At 43.9% G+C, this 12,833-nt stretch overlaps 1 protein-coding gene across 1 annotated transcript in view; it reads right to left on the minus strand.

The window, feature by feature from the left end:
- Positions 1–12,353, minus strand: part of RIPK1 (receptor interacting serine/threonine kinase 1) — a 24,173-nt gene extending 11,820 nt beyond the window's left edge. Inside the window, exons 1-7 of the mRNA XM_063326005.1 lie at positions 12,148–12,353; positions 7,496–7,707; positions 5,706–5,859; positions 5,096–5,233; positions 2,528–2,756; positions 2,040–2,184; positions 669–762 (exon numbers count right to left, since the gene is read on the minus strand). Of these exons, the coding sequence (XP_063182075.1) occupies positions 669–762; positions 2,040–2,184; positions 2,528–2,756; positions 5,096–5,233; positions 5,706–5,859; positions 7,496–7,647 (912 nt within the window). The 5' untranslated portion in view covers positions 7,648–7,707; positions 12,148–12,353. The remainder of the gene's footprint in view (positions 1–668; positions 763–2,039; positions 2,185–2,527; positions 2,757–5,095; positions 5,234–5,705; positions 5,860–7,495; positions 7,708–12,147) is intronic.
- Positions 12,354–12,833: the final 480 nt, after the last annotated feature.

A 12,833-nucleotide genomic window follows, 5' to 3' on the forward strand; every position in this document is an offset into this window, starting at 1 on the left:
AGGCTGTGGCTGATGCCCAGGTTGCTGCTCACCACCACACTGAGGTCCTCTTTAGCAGTGTTGCTCCCTGGCCAGGAAGCCCCAGTTGGCACTGAAGCCAGGGGTTATTCCAGGTGCAGCATGTTGCACTTGTCCTTCAGAATTTCGCAAGGTTCCTGTTACCCCATTTCTCCAGCCTGCAGCTGGCAGCCTTGCCCTTGTAACTGTATTGACCGGTCCTCCTAGTTTGGTGTCACCTGTGCACCTTATGAAAGTACGCTCCATCACTTCCCTGAGGTCACTGATAAAGGAGTAAGCCAGGGAAGGTCCCAGCATAGTAGACCTTTGCACGACCACAGTTGTTACTGGCTTCCAGATGAAGTAGGACCCATCAACTGCTACCCTCTGAGACTCGCCATCCAATATGTTTTCATCTGCCTATCCAAACAGTAACATCCAAACTTGGATACGAAAATATTTTGGGAGACAGTGTTGAAAATCTTCCTGAAGCTGAGGTAAATTAGATGTACCGCTCTCCCCTCGTTCACAAATCCAGACATTTTGCCACAGAAGGAAATCAGGTCGGTCGCGCATGATTAGTCTCAAAGTGTCAGAGTCTGGCTATAACTGGGGTCAGGGAAAGAGGATGTGGGGAACTGATGCTTTAAAATGCTTAGAAATTTACTCACTTTTAACTTCTTCAGATCATCTTCAATATTTTTTCCTAAATTTTGATAGTAAAATGGCTTGTATCTTTCACTAATTTCTGCAAAAAGAAAAGAACTAAGTGAAGTGGTTTTCAATGGGAAATAAGTGATTTATACTGTTAATTTTCATGGATAAGGATTGAATAAAGACTTGTATGAAGTCAGGAGCAAGAAAATTATACATACATTTGGAATTTGTCCACATGGCTCATTTAGCCTTAATATAGTAACAAGAATAAGATGATTTCTAGGGATTTTTTTGTTGTTGTTGTTGTATTGCTTTTGAGGGTGAAAGCTCTCTTTCTACGATCCGTGGCTGACAGCACCTTGACTTGACTGGCCAAAAGATTGGTTGTCCCATTTTAAAAAAAAATAAGACACATTCAGTTACATTCAGCTACCTGATAAACAACTAGCCTGTCTCTGCTAAAGATGGAATTACTGAAATAACCTATAACATGGTAAATATCAGTAGACTGCATATGGGAAAATTAGAAGCTAAGACCCAGTGCAAGCATAAACTCAATCCAGTAGCAGTAGATTATGTCGGTTATATATGGAAATAGTAGATGGGTTCCTCCTGGTATACATATTTCCTCTGAGTATTTAAGTACATGCCTGTTGTTTATGAAGCTCTTGGTGCCCCCTGTCTAAATCCAAACCTCCATTTCCTGTTAAGCGTAGGGGGTTTTTTTGTGGTTTGGTGGTGGTTTGGTTTTTTTTTTTGCTTGTTGGTTTTTTTGGGATTGAGTTTTTTTGGGTTTGGGTTTTTTTTTTTTTTGGCACTACATATTGACGCAGAAAGAAGAGACAAGAGGAGATTAAGAATTTTGACTTATATTTGCTGAATGCTCTTAGTCTCCTTCCCAGACCATTCAGTCAAGACTTTTACTGACTGCAAGTGTTTTGGGACCTGACCACACAAAAGGACGATTAGCTAGTCAAAGGCTGTTGCGTTTCTCCTGGGAGGCTAAACTGGGACATGCTTTTGAAGCTAGTTTCAATAGGGTAATTTCTCAGTCATACCCAAGATATATACTCTGTCCTTTGATGTTAGCTTTTTTGTAAATTTCAGCAAGAAAACTGTACTATGCTGAAGACAAATTATCAGCAGGTACAAAGTGTCTTCGCTCCATCCACTCACTAGTATTTCTCAAATCTGTGGATGTTGGACCATACCCCATTTTAGTCAGGGTACAGGAAGCAGGCTTTACTGGCATGTGAATTGATATTTCTGTTTTCAAAGCAAAAATTTATATTTGAAGAGGAAAACACTCAAGTTTGTTTTGCTGCATTACAAGCTACTGACAGACACATAACAAAAAAGTAATCCCAAAGCGATGCCTTACCTGCAAAGGTGGCCGTTTCTCTGACTCTTTATCCCAGCATTGTTTCATTAAGTCAATAATTTCCACTGGACACTTATCAGTGATCTCCTTTATGTCTGGTCTGTTTCCATTCATGATACCAAAGCAAATCTGGGTTTCATTTATACCATCTGAAAAATAAAATTTCCTATCAGATCCTGATCGTGAGTTTTGCTACCTTTCCGTAGGTAAAAGAAACAGTAAAGCAGTGTTTGTCTTCTGCCACTGAGTGCAGGTTTATGCCCATACCACGTGGATGTGAAGAGACTGGGCTCATGCTTGCATTTCAATTCAGATGTTCTTGTCCACGCTTAGAAGTCAGGAATTATGCAACAAATACCTCTTACTGGCCATGAGATGCTGAACAGGTGCCATTTTTGGGCATAGGCGATTTAATCTACTAATCTTTATCACTTTAAATGCTTAACATTTGTAACTTAATTTTGTGATAGTGTCTTTTTGGGAGTAACTTACGCTCATATGGCTCTTTGTCAGCAAAAATTGCCCAGATCACTATGCCGAAGCTATAAACGTCTGACTTCTCCACAGGTTTTACATTTAGAGAGCTTAAATGCTCAGGGGCCATATAGAAAAGGGTCCCAGCATTGTTCTGGAAAGTGCTCTTGATTTGCTTCTGTCGGACAGTCTCTTCTTGGGTGAGCCGGCTCCAGTTCTTAAAGGAGGCAACACCAAGATCTGCAATCTGAAAAATGAGACACATCAGAGCTAGAGCTGGGATGAAGAGGAGATAAACAAGTATTTCACGCAGTGCTCAATTTTATAATGAATAGTTAGTAGTAACTTATCTAAAAATGAAGCACTGCAAAAAATACAACAAAAAGAAAGGAAAGCAAATTATTTGTCATTTTATCGGTGGGGTTTTTTTGCCTAAATAAAGTATCCCTGCCAACTGGGAACCATTAGGCTGAACCTTCATTATTAACTTAACCACACTTGGAACAAACACACAATGTAATGAGAAAGGCTTGGTTTTGCTCACATTGACAATTACATTCAAGATCTGCTTACAGCGCTCATGGCAGAACAGAAGCAGCTGAGATTCAAATCCAGAAGTAATCTATGAGATGGCCAGATATCCCTCCTCCCTCACTGCCCTCTCCATTTAGAATCCATTTAACTCAATTTCCTTAGATCCTCCTACAGAAAGGGGGAGGAATAGGGTCTAAGGTGATGTGATGTGTATGCCAAAGAGACATGGAAAAGGATAGCATGGAATAAGTTAAAGCAGGGGTAGCTGGGTACTGTGCGCTTAACAAGGTGGCATTACTGAAACCTTAGGGTGGAGTTTTACAACTAAACTAACGGCTGAAGGTGAAGAACATAATCCTTCCCTTGTTTCCCCACAGCCTCTGTCTCCTCCTCCTGTTCCAGCTCTGACACTTAACCTGACACTGGGAAGACCTAGCGCCCGGCACTCAAATGGCTGGCTGAACCAAGTGCTCCCCAGCAGAAGGGTAGCACTGCCAATGAGGCAAGTCGTAATCTGCTGGTTTGGCTTCCTAAATCAGGGCAAAGTGGTCAGATTAGCATGAGTGCTAATACCAAGGGAACAGGAGGTCAACAGGAGAGGAAAGACGGAAGAAAATGTGGCTGCCTCTCTCGGCCACAGGCAGCTACCAAACTGAGCTGTGCAACGCAATCACTTCAGATAAAACCGAGGTGATGCCTTGCCTCACTTCTAAGTCGCTTTTCTCTTTTGTTGCCTCTAACTATCTTATTGTTCCTCTTGAGTTTCTGAAGCTTTGGGCTAAATTTAGAGGACATGTATTCTGAGGGAGAGGAAACGTAAGTGACACCCTGCTGAGGAAGCAGGAGTCCAAGTTCATGTCTACAAGTGAGAGGAGGTCTAATGTGATAGAGGAAGATATGATATAAATCTTCCTACATTTGCAGTTTCCTATAACAACTGTTTCTCTTTATAAATATTGGCAATGTCAGACACATTCAAGCAGATAAATCATACAACAGCTACCTTAAATTATACTTTTGATCAAGTTACTTAAGGAAGTCTGATCTGATTCTGAATTTGATCCTGGTTACAGTTCAGTGATGATAGCCTAGTTCGCTCCTGTCCATATAAACAAGCTGAAACCCAAAAAAACGTACAATTTACATTTAAAGCAGATCATGATTAATTAATTTTTTTTTGGGGGGGGGGGGAATTTAAAAAAAATTAGTTTATATCTCTTATCTACAAGCTGCTCATACTGCAGTGGGACTTGCTACTATAGTAACCTTGTCAACCCCCTTCTCACTAATATGTTTGAGAAATATCGAATGACAGAACTTTCTTCACAGGATTTTATTCTGTAGTTTCATGCTGTAATGGGGTGATTATTTCAGCAACTCACCTTGGCCAGAGACAGGACATTTGATGAGGACTGCTGCAAATTCTACTGTTCATTCAGTAGTAGACTCTGTATCTATGTGTCTTTATCCAAAAGCCCGCTAACGTTAATAGAAGGGCTTCGGAACAGGCTTATAAACCACTCTTTGAAGTAGCTTCCTGCTGTTTTTTTTTTTGCAGCTGCTGGCTGTCATTTTACAATGATGACTAAGGGGAAAAAAGAGACAAAAGAGGAAAAGAAAATAGGCAAAAGAAGGAAAGGAATAAGAAGGAAGAGGTAAAGGCAGGAGGAGAAATTACAGCAATAAAGGACAAAAGACACGATCCATAAGACATTTTATTTTGTTTCAATCTCTGCATGTTAAGGTTTGTTTTTTCTTTCTATCTGTTTTGTTATTTGTATTTCATTAATTCTCAACAATATTATTCATTTTTTTAAATACCCTTAGTGATTTTTTTTTTTTTTCATAAATGGGGGAAAGATTATACAAACCTCAAGCTCAGAGGTTTTATAGGCCACCAGACTTCAATTATCCACTGCTAATGCTCTCTTAGCGATAGCTCACTAGACTACAAAGGAGTTCATCTATCAATCAGGAATACTAACGAATGCAGCTGAACTGGATTCTTCAACCCAAATCATCAGCTTGCTTCATTTACATTCTAACAGGTACCTTAATGTGGAAATCTCTGTCCACAAGGATGTTTTCTGGTTTTAGGTCTTTGTGTACGAAGCCTTGCTCATGCAGATAAAGCATTCCTTCTGCGATCTCCAGCACAAAACGCCCTTTTACCGACAAAGGCAGTGGGAGCTAAAATAAAGAACAGAAGTACCAGCTATTAAAAAATGCTACTGCAATCATCAAATTAAAAATCAGTCTTTAAAAAAGTTTTCTTTTTCAGTCCCAAGACTACGTCTGCTCAAGCCAGGGTAAAAACGAGCCAAGATCTTTCTTGGATCTAAAATTTTGCATTAAAGTAATTCTAGAGTCACTCCATATTTATGGAAGTGTTCTTCTTTAGCAAGTTCTCCGCATATCTCTACAAACACTTCTACAACTCCAAACCTATAACTGTCATCTGCTCCTCTTTGACGTGCAGGAAAGCCATAGCTGTCCTCTGCTGTCTCTAGAGAAGGCAGGGCTGCCGCTGGCTCTTTCATACAAGAAAGAAGAATGAGAAACTAAAGACTCCATTCCTTGGAGACAGCAGTAACATCCTGTCCCTTTCAAGCATCATATCAACCCCAAGGAGTGGCAAGGGATGAAGCAATTCACTGCTCACTTTCTGTAGCACTTTCATCATGTTCCCCCGGTCCACGTACTCCATCACAAGGGAGTAGTTGCCGTCTTCCAAAATTATACCTAGTAGTTTTACCACACGGTCATGCTGCAGTCTGCGCATAATCTTGCCTTCTTCAAGGAGGGAAGCATTATATCTGTAAAACAGACATTACACTGAACTTAGGTGTCAGGCTAGAAAGAACACAGGGATGAAAACGCTGTTAATTCATAATGACAACGGTGACCAAAAATGTCAGCCTCCCTAGAGCCACTGTAAGATGAACCATACCTTCAGCTGGTTTTGAATTGATACATCTTTGTTCATGCCAGGTTATATTCTCTAAGTCTCAAATGCCTTGCACAGAGACTGTCTGCTCTGCCTGATTTTAAGGCCTGCTTTTCACAAAGTACATCAGCATTCTTTCTGTAGGTGCACTGCTGAAATCGCTGAACTGGGGTGGGATCAGGACATGCAGGGCTGAAAGAGCCTTTGGACGAGGATCAAGACACACCCCGCTACCTCTCGTACAGGAAACCATACAGGTCTCTTTCCCAAAGGGCTGGTATTCATGTTCCAATTGGATTTACTACAGGGGATCCACCCACATACTGGATGGTGATAACACTTACTAACAATTAGTGGTTTAGAATGAATTCAAAGCCTAACTTTACCTGGGCCTCAGTAAAATCCATCAGTAGTCACAGGTACACAGCTGGGAGCTCACCAAGGGTGTTAAATGGTACTCATTATATTAAATACTCTTATTTTTACTATTGTTCCTGTTCTAGTTATTGGGCAAAACGCTGTAAGAAAATCTTGAGACTATGTTGCTCGCTAATGCTTTCCTACTCTATGACTTAAAACGAAATTGCTTCCTCCTTTTGTGTTCCTCCAGTACTAGAGAAGGAGGAGGCTGTTTTGTTTGCATTAGGCTCATCTGTAAATTTGCTGAAGACTTTTGATTCAAGACTTTAAGGAAAAACAAACTTATGAACCTGTGTAGCAGGAAAGTAAAAACACAAACCCCAAAATAAACTAGGCAAGCTTGTCCTTTTTAACTGTGTTCATCCCCAGCTGTCAGTGCAGTCTGCAAACTACTACAGTCTCTTAATTCACTTTCCACTGGCAAAATAAAAACTCTGTTAATTTATTTATTATAACCCAAACCAGAAGAATATGGGGTTTTGTCTCTCTCTAGTGGATGACTCACGGGAGTTTTAGGTTTATCACGGCTCTGAGGTAGTAGAGCTGCAATGTGACCTGAATTCATTGAAATCAACAGCTAATTCAATCCTTGAATTAAATCAGTGGGCTTGGCTCACTCTGCTTTTTCTCAAGGGACAGAGCGTTACATTCTTGGTATTACACATGTTGGGCTGGAGTCCTGCTGATAGCTCATGTGTGTTTAGCTCGTAGTGGACATCTGCGGTTGGACAACTGTATTGAAAATTGATCTGTAAGCTTGAAAATATCACGTGCCCACTGAGTTCCTGCCTTTCTTTAAATGTACAAGATTCTTAAAAATTCACAGTAATGCTCACTTTGCAACAGAAAACAGGAACTTCACTGGAACAATGAGTTAAAACTAAAAAAGTTGGCTCATAAGGGAAAAAAGAAAAATTTTCAGGACAGCTGCTAGTACTGTCTTAGAGTATTTTCCCCACATATAGTAACTCCAGAATCCAAAGATCTCAAATTATTACACTTTATTTAGATTTATCTCCATTGAGTTTAGACGATTCCTTAGACTAACGGAAAGATAAAAATCAGAACAAAGATCTGTAACTTACTCAGTGCGCTGGGGTCCTGTATACACCTTTTTTAATACTACATATCCATGTTTCTTATGAAAGCATAAAGAAATTGTTCCAAATCCTCCAGCGTCTAATTGTTTTTTTTCAAGCAAATCCTGGGTGTTCATATGGATGTCTTCCAGCGACATGTTTGCAGTCTTTGTGGCTTAGCAATTAAAACAAAGTCAAGTACCCTAGTGCTTCTGGACCTGTAGCGTACAGGAGGAGAAAGAAGTGTCATTATCAAGCGTTTAGCTGTTCCACTAAATAAGTGTCTACGTAAGGAGTGGGACACAAGCGTATACTCTTGTGACCCTTGTGAACAAAGGACCTCAGTTTGAAACCAAAGATGCTGTCATTCTCACAGGATCAGACCTAGAGATCCCAACGATTTATCCTGTCAACCCATTACACTTACATTAAGTCGATGTAACACCATTTGTTCACCTGAGGATTTCAAAGTGCTGTTAATAAATAGTTTTTATCCATATAATATGCAGTAGATTGGCACTGTCCCTACACTTTGTATGTGCAAAAACTGAAAGCCAGAAAAATCAAGGGCCACAGTCCCAAAGGCAGGTAGCGCCTTTGCCTGAACATGGGCTTGTCAGGTGCCCGGATACTTATACAACTCTGAGCCACCTTTTGGGGCACCTTTGCAAATCCAGCTCTACAGGGTTTGCTTAAAGCTTCAAACAAACAAATAAAAGGTTTCTCTGCAGGGTGAAACAAAGAACCCAGCTTCCGCGGGAAACTTCTTTTCACGGCTGTCTGAATTTGTCTGAGACAAGTGCTAGGAAGGACTGTGGTGGGGACATAAGGCAACTTCTCTCCTGCCCCTCAAAAAGAAGAGGAACAAAGAAATTGTGCAGGTTTGCAATATCTCCTAAGTGCACCAAAAGAGAAGGAGAGCTTGGGGGAGCCTGTGAAATGGGTAGATAAGTAAACCCCAGTGGACGCCAGAATAATTTTAAGCCTTTGATAAAGCTGTCGTGCTCTCTTGCCTAACATGTCTGTCAGGAGCTATAACCTTAAAAGAAGGTTGGACAGCCAGTACCTTTGGCACGTGCCAACAAGCTCAATTGCTAGCACAGGTGCGAGCCACAAGCTCTGTTTTTTTTCCGTCACTGAAAGTACCTTAAGCACCTTCCATCAAATAAAGAAAGAGTTTGCTGAGAAAAGGCGAAGTCCAAGGGCTGTTCAGTTTCCATTCCTCTTGGGTGACTATGACGCAGATATACAGAACTGGGAGAAAGGCACCATTTCCAAGCGCTGCTATCAGCAACAGTAGGTTGGCTCATTTGGGTAATTAAGAGCCCTAAATAGTGTAGCAAAGGGACCGACAAATTTTTCAGACCAGCAAGCAACTGTCTGTAAGCTACTGTGGACCTGTATCATCAAATCTCTAATTGAAAAGATTGCTTAATGTTATTACGACTATCAGCTGCAGCCTAATTTCCACCGCCTTGTTCTGGAGCCTGGGAGCTAAGGAGGTAGTGAAAGTGTCTGGAGAAAGTAGGTGTCTGAGGGAAGAGGGATGTTTACAGGCAGATTTGGAAATTGTCTGGTCAGTTCAATACTGACAAGCCAAAATAGGGAAGAGTAAACTTAATTAAAAAAAAAAAAAAAAAAGGTTGTGCCTGTAGAAGAGAAAAAGCAAGAGCTTCCTCTTCCAAGTGGATATATACTCAATGGGCTCTTGCCCTATAGACAGGGAACATCTCTAGGTCTGGAGCAGTGCACTCTCTTTAGAGTTTTCTTCTTCGGCTTTCCTGACTTTGAAAGGATGCAGATTTTGTCTTGCTGGAGTGCTAGCCTGCATTACGAGCACAGGACTGAGGACATGGCTACTTTTGTTTAGTCAGAAGGTAAGCCCTGCTATGCCTTATACTTTTTAGGGGAGAGATTGTTGTTGTGTTTTGTTTGTTAGTTTTTTTTCTTTAAATTGCTTTACAGTTAATCAAACAGCTGAATAACAAATGACTCATAGCAGTGCCAGGAATACTCACTGCTGCTCTCCTACGTGAGCTTTCGTCTCCCTGGAGGTTTCTGGTGATGGTTCTCTGGCTTTCTTGGGGTGGTGCTACTGACTGTTGTGCAGATGGGGCGGGTGTCACAGGTACAAAGGCCTGAATTCAGTCGTGAGACTTTAACTTGGCATGAAGTAACATCTTGCTTCTTTATCTGGGGTTTTCCTTTCAAGAACTGGTTCAAAGTCACATATTTACAGTAATTTTACCATGCTAACAGTAATTATGCATCTAGGTAGTAGTTATTCTTGTAAGAATTGCACGTGCTCTTCTTGTGAATGAAAATTAACATGTATTGTTGAATTTCTAAAGTTGCGTTAATACTATAGATATCTTGGGGCTGCCATTCAATACCATACAACCTGCTGAAAACCAGCTCTGCCTCAAACTGCAACAATATAGGACCTTGCTCCTATTTACGTTGCTAATGCCTGTTGCTACCAAGCAGCATGCCATCACGGTAACCAGAAGGCTTGGAAATTCAGAAGAAGTAATAACTTCTGAAATCATAAGATATCTACTGAAATAAGCTGGCTAACATTCAACACAGGGAATTTTCTCATAAGAAGGGAGGGAACCTTCTTCCTTGGGCTCTACTATTAGGATGTTACTACCCTTTGTTGTTGTTGTTATTAAGTACTAAGGTACTCTGAGTAAAAGCTTTTTGACCCTAGGACTTATTTCAAACCCAAAGTTTTTTGTAGGATGGGTATCACAGGAAAGCAATCTGTAGCCAGGTTTTTAAGCAAAGACTACTTATTTCGGTACACTATTTAACATGAGGTATTGTCTGATGTTACCTGGTAAACAAATCAAGGAGAGAAGCTCGAAGGCTCAAGTTCATTCCAAGCTTACTGCTCTTTATTGGTAATTCATGGTAATTCAAATGTATCCTAACTATCCACTTATGATACACCAGTGCATACACTACATATCTGTGGTTAAGAGAACAGAAATTTTGTAGTTTGGTTTAGCCTAACCTTACAGAAGCTACGCGTACTTCTAGGGGTAAATTTGTGTTCTATGAGGTAGCCCTCCATCTGTATACTTGACTGATTATAAAGCAGTTTGGTTTTTTTCTTAATATGCTATTCTGAACATCTGTATTGGGGTGGTTTCATATTTAACAAGCGCCAACATGTGTTATGAAAACTTTGAAAACTGGTTGCTAAAAGAGAGGGATTTTTGCCTACTAGTATGTTTTGGTTTTCTTTAGAGAGGAATAAAAGTGTAATAAGTGGTTTTGTGGCATTTTTCTTTTTAACACCATGGTTATATTCTCCCCGCTAACCTCCAAAGGGCACATAAACTCCCAAGAATCATGACCTGGTCGTTAGGTCATATCGGGCCTGATCACCATTCAAAAGCGGTTTGCTGAGTCTAACAATCTGTTACTGATCTGATGTAGATCTTGCGCAGCCCGCGCGGTTAAGGAGGATTGCTGGGTGCATCAGCGTGGTAACGTAAAAAAAGGTCACACAGTAATTACAGCCCTTTTGGCCTAATGATACTCACAGGGCGCAAGTTCTTGAGAGGTGTTACAAGGTATAATTGGAGAAAGTGAACAAGTTTGCAAGCACCAAAACTCATGGCCATTTAGTTAGCGGTGGGGAATCGAAGGGAATAACAAACAGGAACCAAAGCTGGTATCACCGATACGGGTAACGGGAGATAAAGGGAAGGGTCCCTGCAGCTGAAGACAAAAATACTGCACGTGTGGATGTTTCAAAAGCTGTCAGTGCATCTCCACTCTATTGCTGTAACTCTCATAACCCACTCCTAAACCTAAACCTTTCCCTTATGCCAAGGGTTTTCAGCTGCTGCCTCTTTTCACTGAGGAATCATTTTTATTTTTTATTTTGGAAATAGCAAAGAAAATGCCCGTGTCAGACCAGCAGCAGGTTACAAAAGGCATCCCATGGGAAGGCGAGGAGGAGCCGAGCCCAGGGAAGCGAAGGTGTTGATGACACACGGGTTTTCATAGGAGCAGAGCAGAGGGAAACGCTCGGCGAGCGCCGGCGGGGCTGGAGCAGAGGGAAGGCGGAGAGGGGAACGGAGTGGGTCCCTGCAGTGGCCTGCACCGGTATAACCGTGTCACCGAACAGGAGCGGTGACAAAAAGGTGCACTCTTGTAGAACGGGCTGCCGCGGCTGTCGGAGGAAGGGACCAGCCGGTGCCGGGCCTTCCCGTTCCGGCCGAGCTCGGTCCCCGCAGCCGGGGCGGGCGGCCCCGAACGCACCCGCCTCGCCGCGGGGCCGGGAAAGCCCGAATGCGGGTTTTCTCTGGCCTAGTTCCTCGTTGGCCGACTTGACGTGCCCTCCTCCTCCTCCTCCTCCCGGCGGCTTCCTGCCGCCGAGGCCGCCTCTCCTCGCACGCACCGCTCTCCCGCCGTGCCGCTTCCCGTCGCGGCGCCCCGGGGCTTCCCCGGTGGCCGGGAGACCCTCCCCAGGCAGGGGGAGGGGGGGACGGGATGCTCCGCAACCCCGCCGGAGCACCCCGGCCCCGGCAACCCCCGGGGACCCGGACCCCGCAGCGGCGGCGCCTTCGCGGCTTTCGGTTTCGGCGGAGCAGCCCCGGGGCTTCCCACCCCTCCCCTCCCTCCGGTCCGCGGTGCCTTACCGTGTGTGCGGCCCGCTCTCCTCCGTCCTGCCGCCTCCCTCGGGAGGGCTCGGCGGCCTGCGGGTGCGCCCTCACCGCCCCCTGCGCTGCGCCCCGGCCCGGCGGCGGCGGGAGGGGAGGAGGGACCGGGCCGGCCTGGCCCGCCCCGCCGCGGAGGAGGAGGAGGCGGCCCGGGCTTGCCCAAGGGCTGGGTCTGTGCCACGCACCGCGCGGCCTCCGCCGGCACGAAGGGTGAGATCCGAGCCGGGCGGGCGGCGGTACCCAGCGCATGCCGGCATCCCGCCTCCCGCGGCCGGCTGGAAGGAGTCGGCTCCCGGTGCCCCCCGCGCCCCGCCGGTGTGAGCGGGCGGTGAATGGTGCAAACACGGCCGAGACGGACAGCAGTCGGGGGTTTTGGTGCGTGGCGGGAATGCGTTTCTTTGTCGTCGTTTCGGTGCCCCGGAGGCAGCTTTTCGTGCAGGAAGGGTGGAGACAGGAGTTTCTGTTTGTCGGCAGAACAGCGGTGACAGCTGACAGTCCTGGGGGCAGCTGCAGAAATACGGGACTCAAAAAGACCGCCGTAAACCACCTGATCCATTCTCTTGCGGGGGCCAGGTGTGTCTAGGGCATCTCTGACAGATTTTATTTAGTTTGTCATTGTCCTAACAGCAAAGAAGATTCCATAACTAACATATTCTATTATTTTT

This window comes from Chroicocephalus ridibundus, chromosome 2 (assembly GCF_963924245.1).
Source record: "Chroicocephalus ridibundus chromosome 2, bChrRid1.1, whole genome shotgun sequence".
NCBI lineage: Eukaryota > Metazoa > Chordata > Aves > Charadriiformes > Laridae > Chroicocephalus > Chroicocephalus ridibundus.